We start from the raw sequence: 18,872 nt of genomic DNA, 5'->3' as shown, positions 1-18,872 counted from the left end.
CAGCTGGCTCATGTGACTGCACTGAAAGTAAAAGATCACAATGGTAAGTACTAGTTGGCGAAAGTTTTGAGATTTGTATATTTTGTAATAATATATATTCTGTGATTGCGGTGATTTCTTCTAATTAAGTGTGCCTACTTCCTGAACACTGAGAGTTTGTTTCTGAACACGTGGGGCAGTTATTTCAGTTTTGTGTATGCTGTGGAGTTTTTTGCTGGGAAGTAGATGCCTGGAGAGMCATTACTCCCTTGGAAGAGGGGACAGGAGGGTTAGCAGATGCATGTATGTCTAAAAATATGTATATTCATAACAAAATTACCCTTCGTGTTTCCCCCTCATACTTCTCTTAATTGTAGCTTTTTGGCAACTCTTCAGCACTGCTAGCAAGACCTTGGGTAACTACTCTAGGGTGTGTTTTTTGGTGYCATAAATCCCAGGCCATAATGCATCTCCATTATGGGGACAGCAAAGTTGGGCGAAGTACCTCACACATCCTACCTGTTTGAGAAAAGATAAAATAAATAGTAAGCTCAGAAGGCAAGGCTGCTTCTACTGGAGGTGGTTCAGTGACTGACATAATGGGAGCTTGAAGAGGCTGTTTCTGATAAACACTCTGGCAAGACTTAAAACAGGGATCGAAAAAATTTTCCGCTTGTGAAATAGGAATTGGCAACACCATTGTTGGAGGATGTTGATGTCGTAAGAAAGAATTAAATAATCGATACACCTGATTCCATTTTTTGTTCTTAAAAGAGCTTATGATTTTGGAGCCAGTCTTTTTTTGTTGGGATTAGCAATACTATTATTTGGGTTTGATCCAGTCTTCTATATTTCATTTCAGCATCCTTTAAAGAAGAAGAAAACTTTGAGACCCAGCCATTCCCTTCTCTGCAGACAGTAAGCAGTGAATGTAGAGCAATAGAGATGATGAATTTGGAACATGAAAACAGACCTTTCTCTTACAGCTTTGTACCTAGAAAGGGATTAGTTTCTGGTTTTTAGGCATCTGAATGGTTTTTAGGCATTGAATGCCTGGAATGTGAACCTGGGCTTTATTGCTGGCCTCTGGAGTCTTTGCAGCACTTAAACTCTGTAGTTTGTATACCTTTCAGGTGTCTTAATTCAGGAACCCCAGCTGTATGGCTCAGTATACACTCAGTTTTACAGCTGGTCATTGTATTTTAAGGCATCCACAGTTGTTTGCTTATTTTGAAGGAAAATAAATAGCCTTTAGCAATCTCCCATATAGGACACAAATTGCATTGATTTTTCACATACTTTAAACTATTCAGCATGCTCGCAGCTTTTAATGATGATTTGCCAACTCATGTTTGAAATGTTTTTTTCTTCATCTTCTGAGTTTTTTTCCCTCCTTTCCGTTTTTCCTAATGTCTGAACTCCCATTGTCATGCCTTTTAGGGAACTACATTATATAACAGTACTTGCTTTTATTTGGACCGTAGATACGATTAATATCTACAGTTAGTTATGGGCTTATGTCAGAATAAGTATGAAATACTAATCAGTTACAGTTCCTATGTCCAACTGTATTTTTACTGTCTGATCAGATGACTGAGTAACTACAAGAAATAAAGAGCTTTGTTTAAACTACTGAGGTTCAATGTTTCCACCTGTTTTGATTCCCAAAATTTAGTTCTCCTTTTTTTTTTTATAAGGAAGAGTATGTTACCTTTCCCTGTATGCCATCTTCATAGGGTTAAAGAATCGCCAGTTGACGATTTTCAGTAGTTGTTGGTTTCACCTTTTGATTTGAATTCACCTTACTGTTAATAGTTGCCTTACATATTTTTTTTTCTTGTAATAATGCTGTATTCATGGATTTCATACAGGATTGTTTGTAACTTAAGATACCTTTTGCATTCAAAAAAGYTTCCTAGAGAAGTATAAAATGTTTCCTTTTTAGGAGAATAAATAGGGCGTTTCTCAAACAAATTCCTGTAATAAAGGATACTCCTCTGCTCCAACAGTCAAGTTTTGTATGTACACGTGTTAGGCTGAATTAACCTGCATGTGTGCTGTGTCAAAATTTTGTCCTCAAGATTTTATCCATTTTTCTGTAGCCTATATTTGAACTGAGGTAGAAAAAAAAGATACGTTTATCTTGTGTTAAGTGTTAAAGATCCCCCCCCTCCCCTCCCCCCACTGTTAGTCTTTTGGGGCTTAAATTCCAGTGTGTTCCCCTAGTATTTATGCTTACTGAAAGTACTTAAGTGCCTTCCTTTGCTGTGTGGTTTCTTCATAATAATATATTTTTAGGTCCTGGAGTCTGTTTCTGAAGATGTTGGGTTCAACATAGAAATAAAATGGATCTGCCAGCAAAGAGTGAGTAAATGTACAAGTGCTTGGCTTTGATACTTTATTGTTCTCATAACTAAAGCTTGTAATTTGATCAGGTAATTTGTATGAGCTACAAACCAAAAGAATCTTTTTTGATGTTTTTCATGACTGTCTTGTTGTATTATAACCTATTAACTTTAAAACTGAGGGTATAATGCCAGCAATCCTGCTAATAAATGTGTAAAAACTTACTCCTAAAGTAATAGGAAGTATTTATAGGGTTGAGCTTACAATGCAGGTCTGAGGGTTTTTAGAAGAAGATCATTTTTCAAATCGATGAATCTCAACAAGTTGGGCATACTATGCATGTGGGAAGTGATATGAACCCCCTCAGCCCTGAGGGGGTTTCTACATCATGTGGCTGTCACAAGAGTACTATGGATTCAGCTGGGCTGCTCATTTGCTACGTCTAGGACACAGTTCCCAACAGTGGGGCTAAAGCCTGCAGTGGGAGAAAGAAATTAAGCACAGTGGTAGGTGGAAGTCTGTCAGCTTGGACGCATGCTGACCCTCTCGGAGATGGGCCAACTACAGAAAGACTGGTAACGGCTATTCTCAAAGATAAAAGATTTCTCATTTACTTTAATAAATATTGTTGTTGCATTTTGTGCTTAAAAATAAGGCAAAATAGCTATAGTTTTAATGGTCTTTTAGAGATTTCATTTGTGTTTTCAAGATTAGAAAAGGCTTCATGCAAACCTTACCTGTGAATGGGAGGACAGTGAAATTTCTCAGTGAACCTTATTGCTGTCAGAATTCAGCTGTACTTTTCAAAAAATCCTCTTAGGACTGCAATAGCATTCCATTGACTAAAGCAGTGAATTTTGTATTCAGACTTACAAACTGAATTCTCATTTCACTCAGCCTCAATTAGAGACACTTGCTTGTTAAAATAGGTTTAGTAAGCATTAATTTCAATGACTGAAACTTGTCCTTTCTTTCTGTAGGATGGTCAGTGGGATGGCAACTTGTCAACTTACTTTGATATGAACCTCTTTCTAGATATAATTCTAAAAACTATTTTGCTGAATGCTGGAAGAAGGAGAATTATATTTTCTTCATTTGATGCAGATATTTGTACAATGTAAGTTAAGAGATAAATCATGTGCATTTCAGTTGGATCTAAACTTGAGGTGCCAGAACAGTTGGGAATTGAAACAAGAAGTTAGACCCTTTTGCCATCTGAGCCATGCCAAAAATAAAATAGGAGAAGAAAGCTGATACTTTTTGCATGTGCATTCCTGGTTGCTTCAGCCTTTCTCGTTCTGGTACCATAAAGTCAATTTCTGTCATACTTAAGTGCATGCAAGCCTAATTTACAAACTAAATAATAATTTTGTTACAGTTTTTCACTATATCTGCCTTTAAAAGAGGACAGAAAATGAGATAGCTTTGAATTAGCTGTAGATTGTTTTTTTGRTCAAACAGTTTGCTTTTCTTCTTTGGAAATACCGTACTGAAGGTATTGAGGCACAGAAAAAGCACAGGAGTTGAATTGGGCAACAGACAATTAGAATGCATGAATTAACTATCTTCTGCAGTATTTCATAACAAGAAGTGATTTAGCCCTATTACTGAATAGTTTAATGGAAAAGATATTACAAACAGGAATTGGAGCAGACAGTCATAATGATGAGAGATTGCCCTGGTGAGGTACCATGGAAGGATAAATGGGCCAGACAAAACCAAATGAGTTTAGTGGTAAAGGGTTAGTAGATGCAAGCRTGAAAGAGTGCCTAACGTGCTAATCCCCCCTAAATTTGCTTCCATCTGTTGTTATTTCATACCTCTGTGCTGGTATCCTACTTGGAATATACACAAGAATGGTTGGGTGTTGTAAATTAAATATATGTTAAATTCTTACTGTGAATGTTCATTTCATTCCAATGTGCATTTAAAAAGAAAATGATAGAATTGGGTAGTCTGCAGAGGCTTTATGTAAACACTTTGAGGATATGAATTTGAGCGCAGCTTGAACTCTAGCTTCCCTTAAACTGGGTATATTAATCTCTAGTAATAGTGGTGAAAGGAACAGTATGCCAYGTGGTTTGATACTATACTGCAGTACTGTCTTGTTGCATTAGCTAGGAAACAAATGAACACACAGTAAAGGCAACCGCTCCCCTCAAACAGTAAGATTAAATTTTCCCGCTTTTTAACATGTTTATTACTTCCAAACTTGACCTCTTTTTTTTTTTTTTTTTTTAATTAAAAAAACAGGATTCGGCATAAGCAAAACAAGTATCCTGTGTTATTTCTCACTCAAGGAGAATCTGACTTCTATCCGGAACTTATGGATCTTAGATCTCGTACAACTTCAATTGCCATTAGTTTTGCCCAGTTTGAAAACTTACTGGTAAGCTGACAAGTTCTGATACTGCTTTGCAGTAAAATGAGACTAAATGATTACTACTTGTTGCAAATGTGTCTTTTTTTACACTGATATTTGAAATTACAAATAAATTCATAAAGGAAATACCTCAACATTGACTAACTGCAAAAACAATGACTGTTTGTTTCAAACATATATTTAAGACTGTTTAAAAAATACAGTATTGTCAGTTTATGACTCTTTAATTGTATTAAAGTGTAAGGAACTGCAAGTCTCAAAGTGTTTGGGAAAAAAAAAGACTAATATTACTAATATTGTAAGAGATTTTCAGAAATGTAGATTTTAATTGAGGTCTTTTRTTTTGCAGGGAATTAATGTGCACTCTGAAGACCTACTGAGGAATCCAATGTTTATTGAACAAGCCAAATCTAAAGACTTAGTTATTTTCTCATGGGGTGATGATGCAAATGACCCAGAGAACAGGAAGAAGTTAAGAGAGTATGGTGTTCATGGGCTAATATATGACAGGTACATCACTTGGTGTTTTTAAAAAAAGATTTTATTTAAGATAAAATATTACTGTATCTTGATTCTTGTAAAACTTCATGTTACTTTTTAACTGGGTGCAGAATATCTTCCTTTTGTACARTAAACCCAGTAAGTCCATAAACTGATTTGGAAAGTCTTCAGAAAGACTACAAACTAATGAATACTCTCTTACTCTAACAGCTGTATAWATGAGGTTAATGCAAATACTTGACTTACCTGTTTAAACAGGACTGAATTTGATTCTCCAAAGAACTAATACATGGTGTACATATCTAACATACTATTAACATTCCTGATGGTGATTTTTAAACTTTGTACATAATATGGTGAGAATAAGTTTATTTAACCATTTGGCTAAGATCTTCAGCTTTCTGTATTTATGGAAGGGAATAGTTAATACAACTTAAATGAATTAATCCATTTCCCCACCACCACCACCACCACCACCACCATTCTGTTTATCTACATTTGAAAGCTGTGAGTTCTTGTATGCTGTTTTTCCTATTAAAATTAATTTGAAGTGACTTCCAGGGCAGACTCCCAAATCAGTCACTTCAGAAAGTAGTTGCTCTGTCTGCACAACTCAGGCCGACATCAGAAGACTGTGATAAAACTTTAAACAAGTGTTACTTCAAAAGTTTTGGTTTTCTTTTCAAAAAGATGTGAAATTAATGGGCGAGATGGCATGTATTTTTGCGGAACTTAATTTACTGTTACAGGAAGAATGTTGAATTTGGGAAGCTGTAGAAGAGAATTAGAAAAAAGCGGAGTTTCTGATAAATTACAAAGGTTATTTAATTGGGAAAGAATTACAAAGGGAATCGACATGTTGAATAATAGACGACCCTTTCAAACCTTTTGCATGAAGTACTTGTCAAGGGCTTTGCTTATCTTCTGTTTTGTAAACTGGAGAGTCAAGTCAACATGTCTAGAGGCAAAAAATCAAATACACTTGCTCCTATATATGTAGACTCCTGGTACAACTAGTCAACTCTTCTGATCCATTCTTGATCACTGTGAGTCCTCCCAGAATGGGAGCCTCAGTGTTTTTGGTTTGCCGGAGGTCTTCCTGCTGGTACTGTAGCATGTCTGCCTCTTGTATGGGGATGGTAGAAAGGAATAAAAAGGTTACTGCATTTGGGAATCTTTGGACTGAAATCATTGAACCGTAAGTCCACTTTCCTGCTACATCAGTGCTATGTGTTACATTTCTCCTGCAACTCAAGAGTTAGGCTCCTTTAGTGGATGGAAAAGAAATGCAACTCCTATTCTTCAGTGTACTATCACTGTGTTGAATATGAAGCTTGGTCCTACCATATGCATGACTTGAAACAATGAGTCTTTAGTCTATAGATAAGTGGAGGGTTTTGATCAAATACTTATTGCATAAAGTGTTCTTGTGAAATATCTGTTCATCTGATGTCTCCTAATCCAGTCTTCTAGAGTTCTACTATTGATGGAATAGATATGCACCACTGTGGTAACAGAGTAAAATATGAGTGAAGGACTTACTCCTGACTTCATGATGTTTTTTTTAGTTAACTACTCAACGCTATGTGAATAATTTTTTACTCCTAGGTTTCATTTTATTTRCCCTTTTGTACTGCTTAGTGTGTTTAAATTGCCATATGATAGCAGAACACCTTTTACTTCAACTTTGTTCAGAATGCTCATTGTTCTAGGTCCCGTAGATTTAAATGAATAAAAAATTTTAATCTTCCCACACTATTTAGAATGTCTAGTTTCCCAACAGTACTTATCTCTTTTCTCACCCCYTGCTGCCCACATTTCTTCTATCGTGTTGATGTTTACACTATATTGAGAGGAGCCCCAAAACTAACAAATGCCAGTGCTATTTAAAAGAAAATGGAGTACAGTAGTGCATTTTTTTTCTTTCAAGTTACAAATTGTAATTGAGTAGCAAACTATTTTGGCTCAGTATAGTTGTTGCAGGCTCATTTAATTCCAGTCTATAAACGTTATTGCTGTTAACTTCCATAGAAGAACAAAATGAGTATCAGAATGTTCCTTTACAATTGTTAATTAGTTTTCAAAATTTACTAGGTGTCTACATAGATTTATGCTGAATCTTAATATAGAACCCTTAGGAGGGGCACGCCACTTTCTGAAAATTGCCTCAGATATTTCAAACTGGACATTTTGAAATGCAAGTCTTGAATGGTATTTCTAAGTGTAAAATCTGGCAGCAAGTGCTTCCAGTATTCGACTGGAGCTGCTGGGGTAAGAGGCAGTCYTTCAAATCATTTGAGAGTATGAAATTAATATCAAGAGTTGCTTGTCAAAAATTTGAATGGGTATGGTGAATGTCTTAATCTGTTAGGAGGTATGCATCTATATTTTTGTAGTGTTTGAAGCTTTGAAATATAAATTCAGAGCTACTTYAGAAGCAGAACTCAAGTGGAAACTAATGAGAAAGATGCTGATACCTGTTGCTAGATCTGGAAGTAAGTAGGTATTGCAGTCACCTGTCCTATTAATGCAGAACCAGTATATGCAGAATTTGTTTGTCCTCTAGAGTGAATATTTAAGGCTGCATTCAGATATTTATCAAAAATTGTTGTGCCCTGTGTATACTAGAGCTGTACATAAGCCATCCTCAGAAGTGTTGTTTGTCAGAATACGTTAGGAAGTAGACACAGATTTTGCTGAATTTTAGGCTGTTTGGATATGGCACTGATTATTACTGTTGCCAGCATGTAGTAATTATGTCAAATATTATAAACTGTCTGGATAGAGATGATTTATATAAGCAATTTTTCTGAACTTTAATCATCTGTGTAGAGCTGTGCAAAAACATTCTAGCCACTTGAGAAGATGGCAGAAAAACTCTGTATCCTGAATACCAAAAAGTTGCTGATACCAAGTGTCGGGGGAAAAAAAAAAGCAGGTAGGGGATCTGACTTTGTTTTGCATGAAGAAAAACCACCAGAGTGCATCTGGGAAGCTTACAATTTGTCAAAGCTGTTAAAGGAACCATCTCACTGGGGGAGAGGGAGGATTTTTTTTTTTGTTTATTTTATTTTTTCCATCCAGTCCTTTCTCCACTTGGGCTGTAGCTTATCAGACATACTTGTAAATCACTAAACCACAGACRTGGACTAGTGCCATTTCCAGGTCAATATTCTGCGTTCTTTCCCCCCTGTATTGAGGTAGCATTCGTTTCAGCATCTAAAATACCTGAACTACTTACTAAAAATGTGACCTCTAGTAAAGGTGCACTCTGCTTCAATATCCAGGCTTCTATTTAAGCCATAATCCATAATCCAGCCATAATCTTTAAATGCATAATTGTGCATCTTTTGTTCAGGCTGAAAATTAATCTCATGCTTAAAATATTTTGTTAGCATGATGTTTAGATTATATACAGAGGAAATCTTAACCTACTGTAGAGAAATTCTCTGGACTGGCAAAAAATCTTTAAAGCAGGATTTGAGGGGGAATTAGTTAATATTTTGCTCTTGGATAAGTTCAAATGCAGAAATGTTTGTTTATTAAATTTACTTACCCAATAAGAGCAATTAAGTCCTATGTTTTCGTATCTATTGGGTATATGTTAAATACCAATGTGGAGAGGGGGCGGATGCTAGCTTACATTTGAATTATCATCTTTTTTTTATTCACTTTACATGAGCTGAGTTCTGTTTGCTAAAGAATATACACAGCTGACTGAAAATGATTAACCCAGTAATCCTCAAACATATATGCTGAAAGCCTTTCCTTGAGAATCTTAAATGTTTTTCTCTTCTTTAACACTACAGTTCATTATAGGTTCATGCTGCATTTGCAGATTCCCAACAAAAGAGAGCTCTGTGCTCTATTAGTCTCTCTTATTTTCTAAAACTAACACAAATTTAGTTGGCTGTAAAAGCAAAAGCAATTCTAAAATCCTCTCAAAGCTTTAAAAAAAAAAAAAAGTTTAAACCTGTATCATCATCTTTGCCTGAAACTGACAATTACTGAAATAAACCATAACGTGGATATATGTAGGAAGTTAACTAGTATTTGTTGATGTATAATTTAATCTGCTCTTCAAAGTTACGCAAGGGCAATCCAAGCCTTTCCTATCTTGTGAACTGCACGGTAAATTCAAGCTCATCTTGAGATAAAAAGAAAAATGAAAAGTTATAGTCAGAAGTTTCAGAAAAAACATTTAGCTTGAACTTTTATTTTCAGTACTGCTGACACTCCCTTTTTCAGCCAAGCAGTAGTAAGGAAAAACAGCTAGGACTCAGATTTGCTGGAAGCATGTGTTTTCAGAAGTTGCAAAAATACACAGTAGGAGATAAAAACATCAGTTCTATTCTCACTGGATAATCCTAGGAAGTCCTGCAAAACTTTTTATAAAAAGCATTAGCTTAAAGATATTATACTGGAAGGATTTCCTAGTCTCGTGCCAGCTTTGCTTATTAATAGGAAATTAAATGTAGGAACTTTGGTGTAGTTACCTGGAAATAATTCTCCTATAGAAGAATGAAGGGTAGGATGATGGACAGTCTAGCAGTTATTTAGATGGTGATGTTAGAAATAATTGAGCAGAGAAGTGGTGTAACTATGCTCTCCCCTGCCTATGGTATGATTTAGTGGATCCCCAAAAAACTGCGAACAAGGAATTCTGTGGTATAAGTGTAGCTGTGCTTCAGATTGCCTTCTCTGCTTTCAGTTTAGACGTACTACCTACATTTTAGCAGACTGGTTGTAGGGGAGCTTGGAAGGTTGAGTTTTTGCAAGGTCTCAATAGAAAAGAATTGAATATCAAGCCAGAATTACAGAAGTTATGCTTGCTCTAGCAAAGTGCCGATAAAATACCCACTGGAAGCTGCTTAGCCACATTGCAGGGGAAGGGGTTTAGAACATGCTTTTGCTGTCTTGTGTCTCGATGATGGGAAGGACTTGGAAGCAGCCGTTCCAAAGGTGTGTTGCTATGTGAGACTATCACCTGACTTAAGTGCCTGGTCTTGAATGCATAAAGACACCTGCAATAGGTGAGCTCACTTAACTACAGAAAACAAAGGGTCGTATCTTCATCCTGGGAGGAAGAAAGGTTAGGCTTTTATTTTGTGGGTAGCTTCCATCAGGCGATTTGGATTCCTGCGTTAGTCCTGTGYGCAGGTAGTTTAACTTCTGTGCCTTTTGTTCGCACTCTGTAAATTGGAAARCATTTGTGCTGCCTTCATCTTATGATCTTACTGTAGGGGATGAGAGCAATACCTGTTTCTTCACTGTAAGCTCATTTACTCCTCACTCCTGTTCAAAGAAGTGTTTTCACTGTRTTTTAACTTCACTGAGTTGCAGTTTAACTGTTGAATGACTTTAGATGTCTTGGGCTTCTCAGCATAACTTACCTCATCTGAGTTGAAAAAGGCACCTGATGCTATACCGTACTGCACTCTGTTTTGGTTGTGACAGATTTACAGAAAAGACTGAGGCAGAAGCCACAATAATTTCTTCCAAAAATTTCTGGTGACTTTGGAAGGAGATAAATCAAGAGTCTTTCAATACTTGAACCTGTGTATGTGCTGTATATTTACAGCTACTCGTGAAGGGAACTGGGTTGAAGAATGGTGTCAGCATTTACATTTTGGAGATAAATAACATTCTGATCTTAAAAAACAATTCTGAAGACCAGAGTGTATCCTTGTTGATCACAATAAGTGTCATTGTACATAGGGATTGTGCTGAACTAGACTAATGGCTTTTTTTAACCTATGAAGTGCACTACCTTCCCAGTATAAAGTATTGGCAGTTCGTTAGCATAAAGCCACTGTTACTTTGTTACTATTCTCCTAACTCCGCCCAGAACAAATCTAAGCAACGTGTTAACATAATTGCTTCCAGTGCTGCTTTCAAACCCAGCACCTTGGTTTTAAAGGTGGCTGTTATCACAATATTGTGAAATGACAGAAGAAACTGCAAAATACTTAATCTTTTGAGAGGGTGGAGKCCTGTGGAAAAGTTATTTGCCTATACTGGAAATGTTTGATTATTTGAGTTGTAATTGTCTATTAAACTGAATACAAAATAGATTATTGAATTAATTGCAGCCCAAATACTGCAGCTTTACCCTAATGCGTAAGTCAARAAAAACTGATAAATAATGGAAATATATAAGGAAACATTTAAAAAAGCCAAACAAACAAAAAACCAACCCCCCCCCAAACTTAATGATATGTAATGATAAGCGTAGGATAAATATTTTTAATAACTATCAGATTAAAATTATAGAAACATCAAGACCGAAAATACTAGAGAACAAATAAACCTCTATCTAATGTGTTTTCTCATCCATTTATTTTTTTTCTTTCCTAAGTCYTACATTTCTAATGAAAAGATACAGTACTTGAGTAGTTCTGACTACGTAGGAATAGTTCAATGCAAATATTGAAGGAGTTTTTTTTTTTTTAAAGCATATCCAACATAAGTACATACAGACACATACACATGTGCGCACACACACATGCTCACGTCCATATCAATTGTATATTATATATGAAAATATTTTTAAAAGTTTTCAAGTATGTCTGAAAAACACACCTTAAGTACTTGATTAATTTCATAGTGTTTAATTAAAATGTCCTCCTGTAAAATTCAGAGCATAAATGTGACTTTTTGGTAAGATGCTCTGATGTTGGCCTGAAAAACAGATCCTGAAAAAGATTCATGCTGATGCTATGTTGGCATATAATGCTTCTGCTGCTGTTTCAAGTATATTTATTATGCGGGCATCTGACTAGCACAGAAACAAGAATTCTGTATACACATTCCCTGCCACTAGGTAGTCTTCTACATAACTGTATTTACTTTCTTCACTTTTAAGCTACTTTATAATACTTAGTGTGCTAAATTTTGTTACTTGCTATATTTCATCCTGTGTTGTGTGTTACCTGGTGTACACATAGGAATCGGAAGGTTTGGAGATGTGGCCACCTGGGTAGGATATCGTGGAAAATCTGCTGCTGAAATAAGTTTTACTCCATCCTTCTTTGCTGGCTTTTGAAGCTTACAAGAGTTTGTTTTCATAAACTGTCTTAGTTATGTTTTTGTCCCCCTGGGGAATTGAGGCTGTTGGGACACTCTGAGGCCCCTCTGCCGTTCTCCCCTCCCGGTCAGACTGAGCTCCAGCCAAACTGGACAGGGGAGAGAGATCTTAAAGCTGCGGAGTGCTTGCAAGTTATGTGAAAATTGGAGATTGAGTCAAGGAAGGAGACACACAGCAGTGTTGCTGCAGCTGTTTCTAAAGCTTATTTACAGAAACATTAACATTTCTGCTAAAAGCCTTTAAGATGAAACTACACCAAAATATTATTTGAGTTATGCTCAATGCCTTCATCGTCAAAATAAAAATGGGATTTGGACAATACAGTAAAATGTTAACGGTAGTAGTCCTGTAGCTTGTTTTAGGTGTGTGAATAGAAGAAAGTGATAAGAAAATACACTGTTTTAAATAGTGTAGATAGTTAATTTAAGYGTGAGATCAGATTTTCTGCTTTGTACTCTTCACCTAATACTGTAGTGGTATTTCTTTAAAAAAAAAAATTTTTTTTTTAGGAGGACAGTTCTTCTTGAAACGGTAAGTGTAATCTCCAGTAGAAGTGTATGGTAGTCTGTTCAAATAATCTTCTTGGGTCTCTGAAGCCTGGAACTCTGTCCTTACGTCACTGCTTTGTTTGTCAGAAAACAAGTGATCTCCTATAAAATCACATTATCCGAAGAGTAAGTGAGGTAATGCCAGTGGCTAGCTTTTCAGTATACACAATGAGGTGTTAACTGTTGTGAAAAAGGAATACCATTTTATATTGCATGACTTTTTTTTTTTTAAAGAAGTTTACTGGTGCCTAATTACTGGTACTCCAGCAGAGGAAAAGGTGTGGGGGGGAAATTAACTGGTAGCATCATGTAGTCTGCTTTTCTGTGAACTGTCAGGTTATACTGCTAAGTTTTTTTGTTTTTTCCTTTTCTCATTTATTCAGGATATATGACTGGAACCCCGAACAACCAAATATATTCCAGGTAGAACAGCTGGAACGTCTAAAGAAGGAGCTACCAGAGTTGAAAAGCTGCGTGTGCCCCTCAGTTAGCCACTTCAAATCCATATCTCTGTGCAAATGCCGTCACAGCCGCCGGGAGGTGAAGGGCGTAGATAACCTGAACAGCATTCACGTGCACAAAGACTGATCCTGGCAGAAGCTGTTCAGAGCCACTTCGCGTTCACCACTGGAGCAGTGCTAGCTATGCCTTCGGGCTGGTGGCTTCGTTTTTGAGTCCCCAAAGAGCAATAACCATGTTCCTCCTTCTGACAGTACTTGCTGAGAATTCCAATCCTGTTAAAATGTTCAGCCAGTTATAGTTATTGTTCTAGTTTACATAMACAGTTTTAACTTTTCCATAATCAGGTCTCAAATTTTAAAACAATATTGGCACCACGTGTTTTAAAAAAATCATTATAAAATTAGCAATCTGAGGAGAAGACTCAAACTAAATTGTAAATACTAAATTGTAGAGGAGTTACAATGAGCTCATACTGAAACTGCTGAAAATTGTTTTGGCTTTGATTTGACTTTAATCTGACAACAGCAGATTGAGAGTGATTGTATTATACATGTAATTAGATCTGGCCTGAATAAATTGGTACCTCATATGCATGTATTTGCACTGATGGATCCAACTGTACAAAGCTCTGTGCCATTTTATAAATATTTATATATATTTTTAAGTAAGCCGCAGTGCACATTAACTCTTTTTCCCCCTTTGCTGGACATCTAGGCTGCTGCCGTTGTCCTCTGATTTGCCAACTGGCCGAGTGGTACCGTGTCTGTTCACAGCAGTGACGGGTGAACCTCAAGCATAGCTTTTTCATTAGTCGTACACAGGCCTGCTAAACTCCAGAAACACTGCTAGTAGTTTTTAACGTTAACAAAGTTACAAAAACATCTTCAGTGGTTAAGAATCTTTTTTGCACAGTAACTGTAATAAACAAAATAAGTACCATGCACAAACTCTGCGAAATGCATGCTTTACTTACTAAGCATGAAGTGTAAGTGTTTGCTGAGGTCCTTGCATCTCTACGGTGCTAGTGAAGTGTGAGGGTGCAAGGACTAACTGAACTACTGCATCTTCGCCTAAAACCACGAGCCTGTTATTCACAAACCTTCGAGAAAAGGCAATACCATACAGAGTTCGACTTACTTAAAATAATACAAGCCACTAGTTCTTGTATTTTGCAACACTTGATTTTCAGAGTACGAATGTACTGAGTTGAGATAATCGGTATTTTAGTTCGTTGGCTGATCCCTATCCTCTGTAATTTATTACAAAGTCATAGTTTAGAACTCTTAATAGATACGTATGCATGTCCTTTTTCCCCCGAAGTTGCAGGTCATGCCAACACAACAGCTGTAACTTTCTACTGAAGTGTTAATGTATAATAAGAATGGAAAATATTTATTTTTTTTCTCTTGTTGTAAATTGACAATGAAAACTATAGCATATATTATATTCTTTATATACAGTCATTGCTACATAGAACTGATTGTATAAAGAGTTCAGCCATTGCAAGAACCTGCTTGGGCCTGCACTGCTGAGCAGTTTGAAACAGCCAGCTTGTTTCAACTTGCCTTGTGCATTTTAGTATTTAAACCTCGTTTGTCCTGCACAAACAGCAGAGTAGTCATTAGGTTTCTGGAAGTTGTCTTTTATTTAAAATAATCACAAACATAAAATGAGTTTTAAAACTAAGTTTGGAAGCGTGTGAGTCTTGTTTGGGGGATCTGGGGAAGGAGGGGGCACCAAAGGTGATCTCGACTTCAGGAACGGTCGCGTGCGGCTGTCACCCGATCAGCCAGCGCGGGCTCCTCGCTTGCGGACGCGGGTGTGGTGAATTCCTCCTGCTCGGCTGCCCCGGGCGGGCGGCTCTCCGGAGGGGCCTTGCCCGGCTTTGGCGGCTGACGCGCAGGGCCCACCAGAGCCCCGCGTGTTGCTGCTCGAGAAGGCCGTGGGGCTGCGCGCTCGCAGAGGCGTCGAACGCGGCGGCGGGAAGGTGTCTTAGCAGCGGTGCCGTGTCTGAAGCGCCCTCTCAGGCGAGTCCCTTCCGACGCTGAGAGGGCCTTGAGCAGCCTTAACTCTCCTTCTCAGCCTTCCGATGCGCAGAGTCGCGTCTGCCCGCCCTACTCTGCAGGGGAAAGCAGGATCAGTGCTCGCCACCGCGATGGTTTTACAGGAGAGCTGTGAGCAGCGTGGCGGATGAGCCGCGTTCTTGCGGGCTCCCTCAGTTAGGGTAAAGGTGTGTCAGCTGCTTGCTCTGGACGCGTGTCGCTGCTTACAGCCGAGTTCACGGGGCGGCCGCGCACAGGAGCAGCTGTGCCACCGCTGGCAGGGCTGCGGGAGCAGGCAGCAGGAAGCGACGCTCAACCAGAACTCTGCTAAAAACGTTCTTCTGTGAAACTGCTGAGAAATGCCATAGCGAAGAGCAAGGTGAGGGGTAGCCAGGTGCTTAAAAAGCTTGAAAGCAGGTAAGTTCTTTACGTCGTTTAAAGTAGTTGCCAGAACACAGGAGGAAGGCGAGGRAAAGCTGTCGGCAGTTTACGCAGCTGGTCCCTTAACCTGCTTTGTATAGCAGTTTCCTTGAGGATTTTCGACTCTTTTCCCCTTCTGCGTGATAGCTGCGGTCTGGGGTGTCGGAAGAGATCGTCCTCCTCGATGGACTGACGCTCAACGCACACCAGAGGCTCCCAGCAGTCCTGGAAGCGGGAACAGCAACGGTGATCTGCCTCGTGAGCGCCGCAAAGGGGGGCGCAGAGGGCCGCGGCCCGGAGGACGCCGGCGCGGCTGGGAGCCGCGGGGCTGCGCCCGTCCGGGAGCGCCGCGCCGCTCCGCCCGGGCGGCCGCTTTGGGCGAAGGCCCCTCGGCAAAGCGGCTTTTCCGCTGCGGCCTCCGCGCGGGCCGATGGCTGCCCCGGCCGCTGCCCCCTCCCGCTCCCAGGTGAGAGCCCGGCCGAAGGCAGCCGGCAGCTTTCCGGGGGCCTCGGGGAGCGAGGGCCTGGAGCCACCGGAGACGCGCGCGGCCGCGACGGGCCCACGCTGAAACCTCAGCGCCGCGCTTAACGCGCTGGCTCCGTCCCCCCTTGAACAAGAGGGGTGATGAACCCAACGTAACGGGTGAACCTCAAGTAAGTTCCGGCCCTCGCAAAGCCCTGCTGCGGCGGCGGGGCGGCTTTCGCCCCGGGCGCAGCGCTTGTGCCTCCGTCGCCGCGCAGGCGGCGAGCCCCAGAACCACCGCAGCACAGCTCCCGCGCCTGCGCTTCCCTTGGCCACTTTCTGTATTTCGGAACGCCAGTTATCCCCCCGAACCCGCAGGTGTGTTCCAGCRGCCGGCAGCGGTACGTCTGCGCGTCCTTCCTGCTGTCTGCACCCGGCTYGAACAAAACAGCGAGGGCTCCTGCGGCCCCTGGTTGCTTTGCTGGGGGGAGGAGGGGGTGAGCAGGGGACACGGGATGCTGATTTTGGACTACGCTCGGGATTTCGCCTGACAAGCGAAATGTTTGTGTCATGTAAAGCATGATATAAATGCTTTATAGCTGCATTCCCTGTGGCTGTCTGGGGCTACGTTGGTGGTAGCTGACTTAGTGAATAAAAATGTTCTCTGATGAAGTAAGAATAAAATAACCAAACACTAACGGAAAATAGGGAGAAAAGATGTCATCCGGTCCATCTCYGTGCACGATCAATACAACCAGCTTTGTCTACTTTACCTAGCTTTTTTCTACTTTGTCTGCTTTAAAAACCCCAGCGTGGGAGGCTGTAAGCTGCCCCCAGCAGGTTCTGCTTGCTGTGGTTAGACGACTTTCCCGATTTTAACCGGCACCTCGAGCCGCGATTCCTGCCACGCTCCRCCCTGCCCGTGCGCCCTGGCCCTTTTCTTTTCCCTAGCCCAGGTGCCCTGCCGGAAGGGAGAGCTCGGGGACAGCGGCCACCGCGCCGGGACAGGCCCGGTGCCTCGGGCAGCAACCCTCCCGCGCTGCGGCTGGCTGAAGCGCGTGCGCTTGCGTGCAGACGCTGACTGTGGCCTTGGCCTCGTTTTTAGGATTTTAAGGACTGCTGAAGCATACGGAGCAATGGAGTAACTCACGTGAGCGTTTACCCAAGGCAACGGTGCCAGGGAAGGTACCGCCTGTCCGAGCGCTGTGCCCTGCCTGGGGGAGGGACGTGCTGCCTTCCAAGCCCCCGAGACCTTCAGGAAGCTGTTTGCTCTTGCGCTTACATGAAAAATGGCTCTGCTGGCTGCTATGATAAGCTAGACCCTGTGTGCGTGTAAACGCTGCCAGAACAGAGGGCCACGACAGCTAAAGCCGTTTTAATTACTTTCTTTAAGATTATGTGGCTGGTCCCTCAGTGCAGCATCTTGAAGCATGGTGGTGATGCATTTGATGGGGAAGGAAAACTGAAGCGGATCCATTGCAGGTGAAGATTTACCCTGTGAGTATGCAAATAGATGTCTGACCAGGTGTTTTTAAAACATTTCTTTTGGTATTTGTGGCGGCAGGCAGCTCATACTGGCAATCCTGCCTTCTCGGAAGCAGTGCTGAATCGATGCTGGCTCTAGGCAAGACAGCAAACTGCCTGCTAATGTGGCTTTGAAGTTTCTCGAGGCTGGAATAACCATGCGGATGAAATGCTGACAACGGTGGGCCAGATGTGGTGGTTGCATAAGTTTTCTTGTTTTTATGGCTGCTTTAATGKTTTTTTTCCTGCACGTTTTATTTTTCTTGCAGCGTGCGCTGTGCAGAGTGAGCTGTAGCAGGAAGCTGGTGAGATGGCCTGGACGTGTCCTGGTGTCTTCTCTTTGGTGCACCCGCCTCGTGCCCTGCGCAGGGGGACAGACAGAGCTTCGTCTCTCGGCAGGGAGACCCTGTTCCCCCAAAGCAGCAGGTGCTTTCCCTACCGCCCCGGATGGGGCTCGGTGGTGGCACCTGGGCAAGGCCGGAGGAGCTCTTGGCTGTGATCGCTCAGGGCCCCAGAGTGCAGGTTTGTCTTTCCTGGGCTCAGCCCCAACCCCACGACAGAGGCTGAGTGAGGAGTGGGGGGGCAGAAAAGCCTTGAAGCCTTGCCCAATTTTTTTCGTCCCTATACGCCTTGCTTAGCCTCTCCCAGCACTGGCCCCATTGCTCCCATGGGATTCTCCAATGCCCTTAAGAAAGTGGCCAAGCCGGGGCAGGAGAAGAACATTTGTATGCTGGGGCCTCCAAGTCCCAGACTGCGGGCTCAGGGGATGCTGGTGTGGGATTCGCCCCTGGAGCTGGTGGTGTCTGTGCACTTGGTGGCACTTGGCCCTGTGCGATGAGCCAGGGGTGCGGAGGGAGGGCGAGGGGTCCTGCTTTGGTTAAACAAACAGGCCTGGACTGAGCTTGCTGGTGTCGCTTTGCGTGGRGCTGGATGGCCGCAGCGTGCATTTCCCGGTGCCAAAACTCCGCAGCGGGCTGTGACCACGGTCCTGCTCGGCCCATCCTCCGCGCGGCTCTGTGGCGAGATGGGGCACGGGGCTGCGCCCGCGACTCTGCTCGGCCGGGGGGGCCGGGGGGCTGCAGGGCGGCCTCGCCGTCCGGCGGGGCGGCTCCTTCCCG

The 18,872-nt window shown here is 41.4% G+C and overlaps 2 protein-coding genes across 5 annotated transcripts in view; one reads left to right on the top strand and one right to left on the bottom strand.

Moving 5' to 3' along the window:
• Positions 1–14,992, top strand: part of GPCPD1 (glycerophosphocholine phosphodiesterase 1) — a 40,778-nt gene extending 25,786 nt beyond the window's left edge. The window contains exons 13-20 of one of the 2 annotated variants that reach the window (XM_085308974.1): positions 4–43; positions 842–897; positions 2,278–2,343; positions 3,306–3,442; positions 4,579–4,714; positions 5,058–5,218; positions 12,806–12,827; positions 13,228–13,320. In XM_085308974.1, coding sequence (XP_085165100.1) covers positions 4–43; positions 842–897; positions 2,278–2,343; positions 3,306–3,442; positions 4,579–4,714; positions 5,058–5,218; positions 12,806–12,827; positions 13,228–13,236 — 627 coding nt within the window. In that variant the 3' untranslated portion in view covers positions 13,237–13,320. Of the gene's footprint in view, positions 1–3; positions 44–841; positions 898–2,277; positions 2,344–3,305; positions 3,443–4,578; positions 4,715–5,057; positions 5,219–12,805; positions 12,828–13,227 lie in introns of both variants that reach the window. The other variant, XM_085308973.1, reaches the window with a different exon arrangement.
• The window catches only part of LOC146593600 (ninein-like protein), a 27,518-nt gene continuing 23,605 nt past the window's right edge, over positions 14,960–18,872 (bottom strand). For all 3 annotated transcript variants that reach the window (XM_085308970.1, XM_085308972.1, XM_085308971.1), the window contains one exon: positions 14,960–15,993. The gene's annotated coding sequence lies outside the window, so the exon portion shown is untranslated. The remainder of the gene's footprint in view (positions 15,994–18,872) is intronic.

Source organism: Rhea americana, unplaced genomic scaffold (assembly GCF_003343005.1).
Source record: "Rhea americana isolate MKP2758 unplaced genomic scaffold, rheAme1 scaffold_289, whole genome shotgun sequence".
NCBI lineage: Eukaryota > Metazoa > Chordata > Aves > Rheiformes > Rheidae > Rhea > Rhea americana.
Note: the sequence above shows the minus strand (reverse complement) of the source record. Positions and strands in the feature narration are given on the sequence as shown.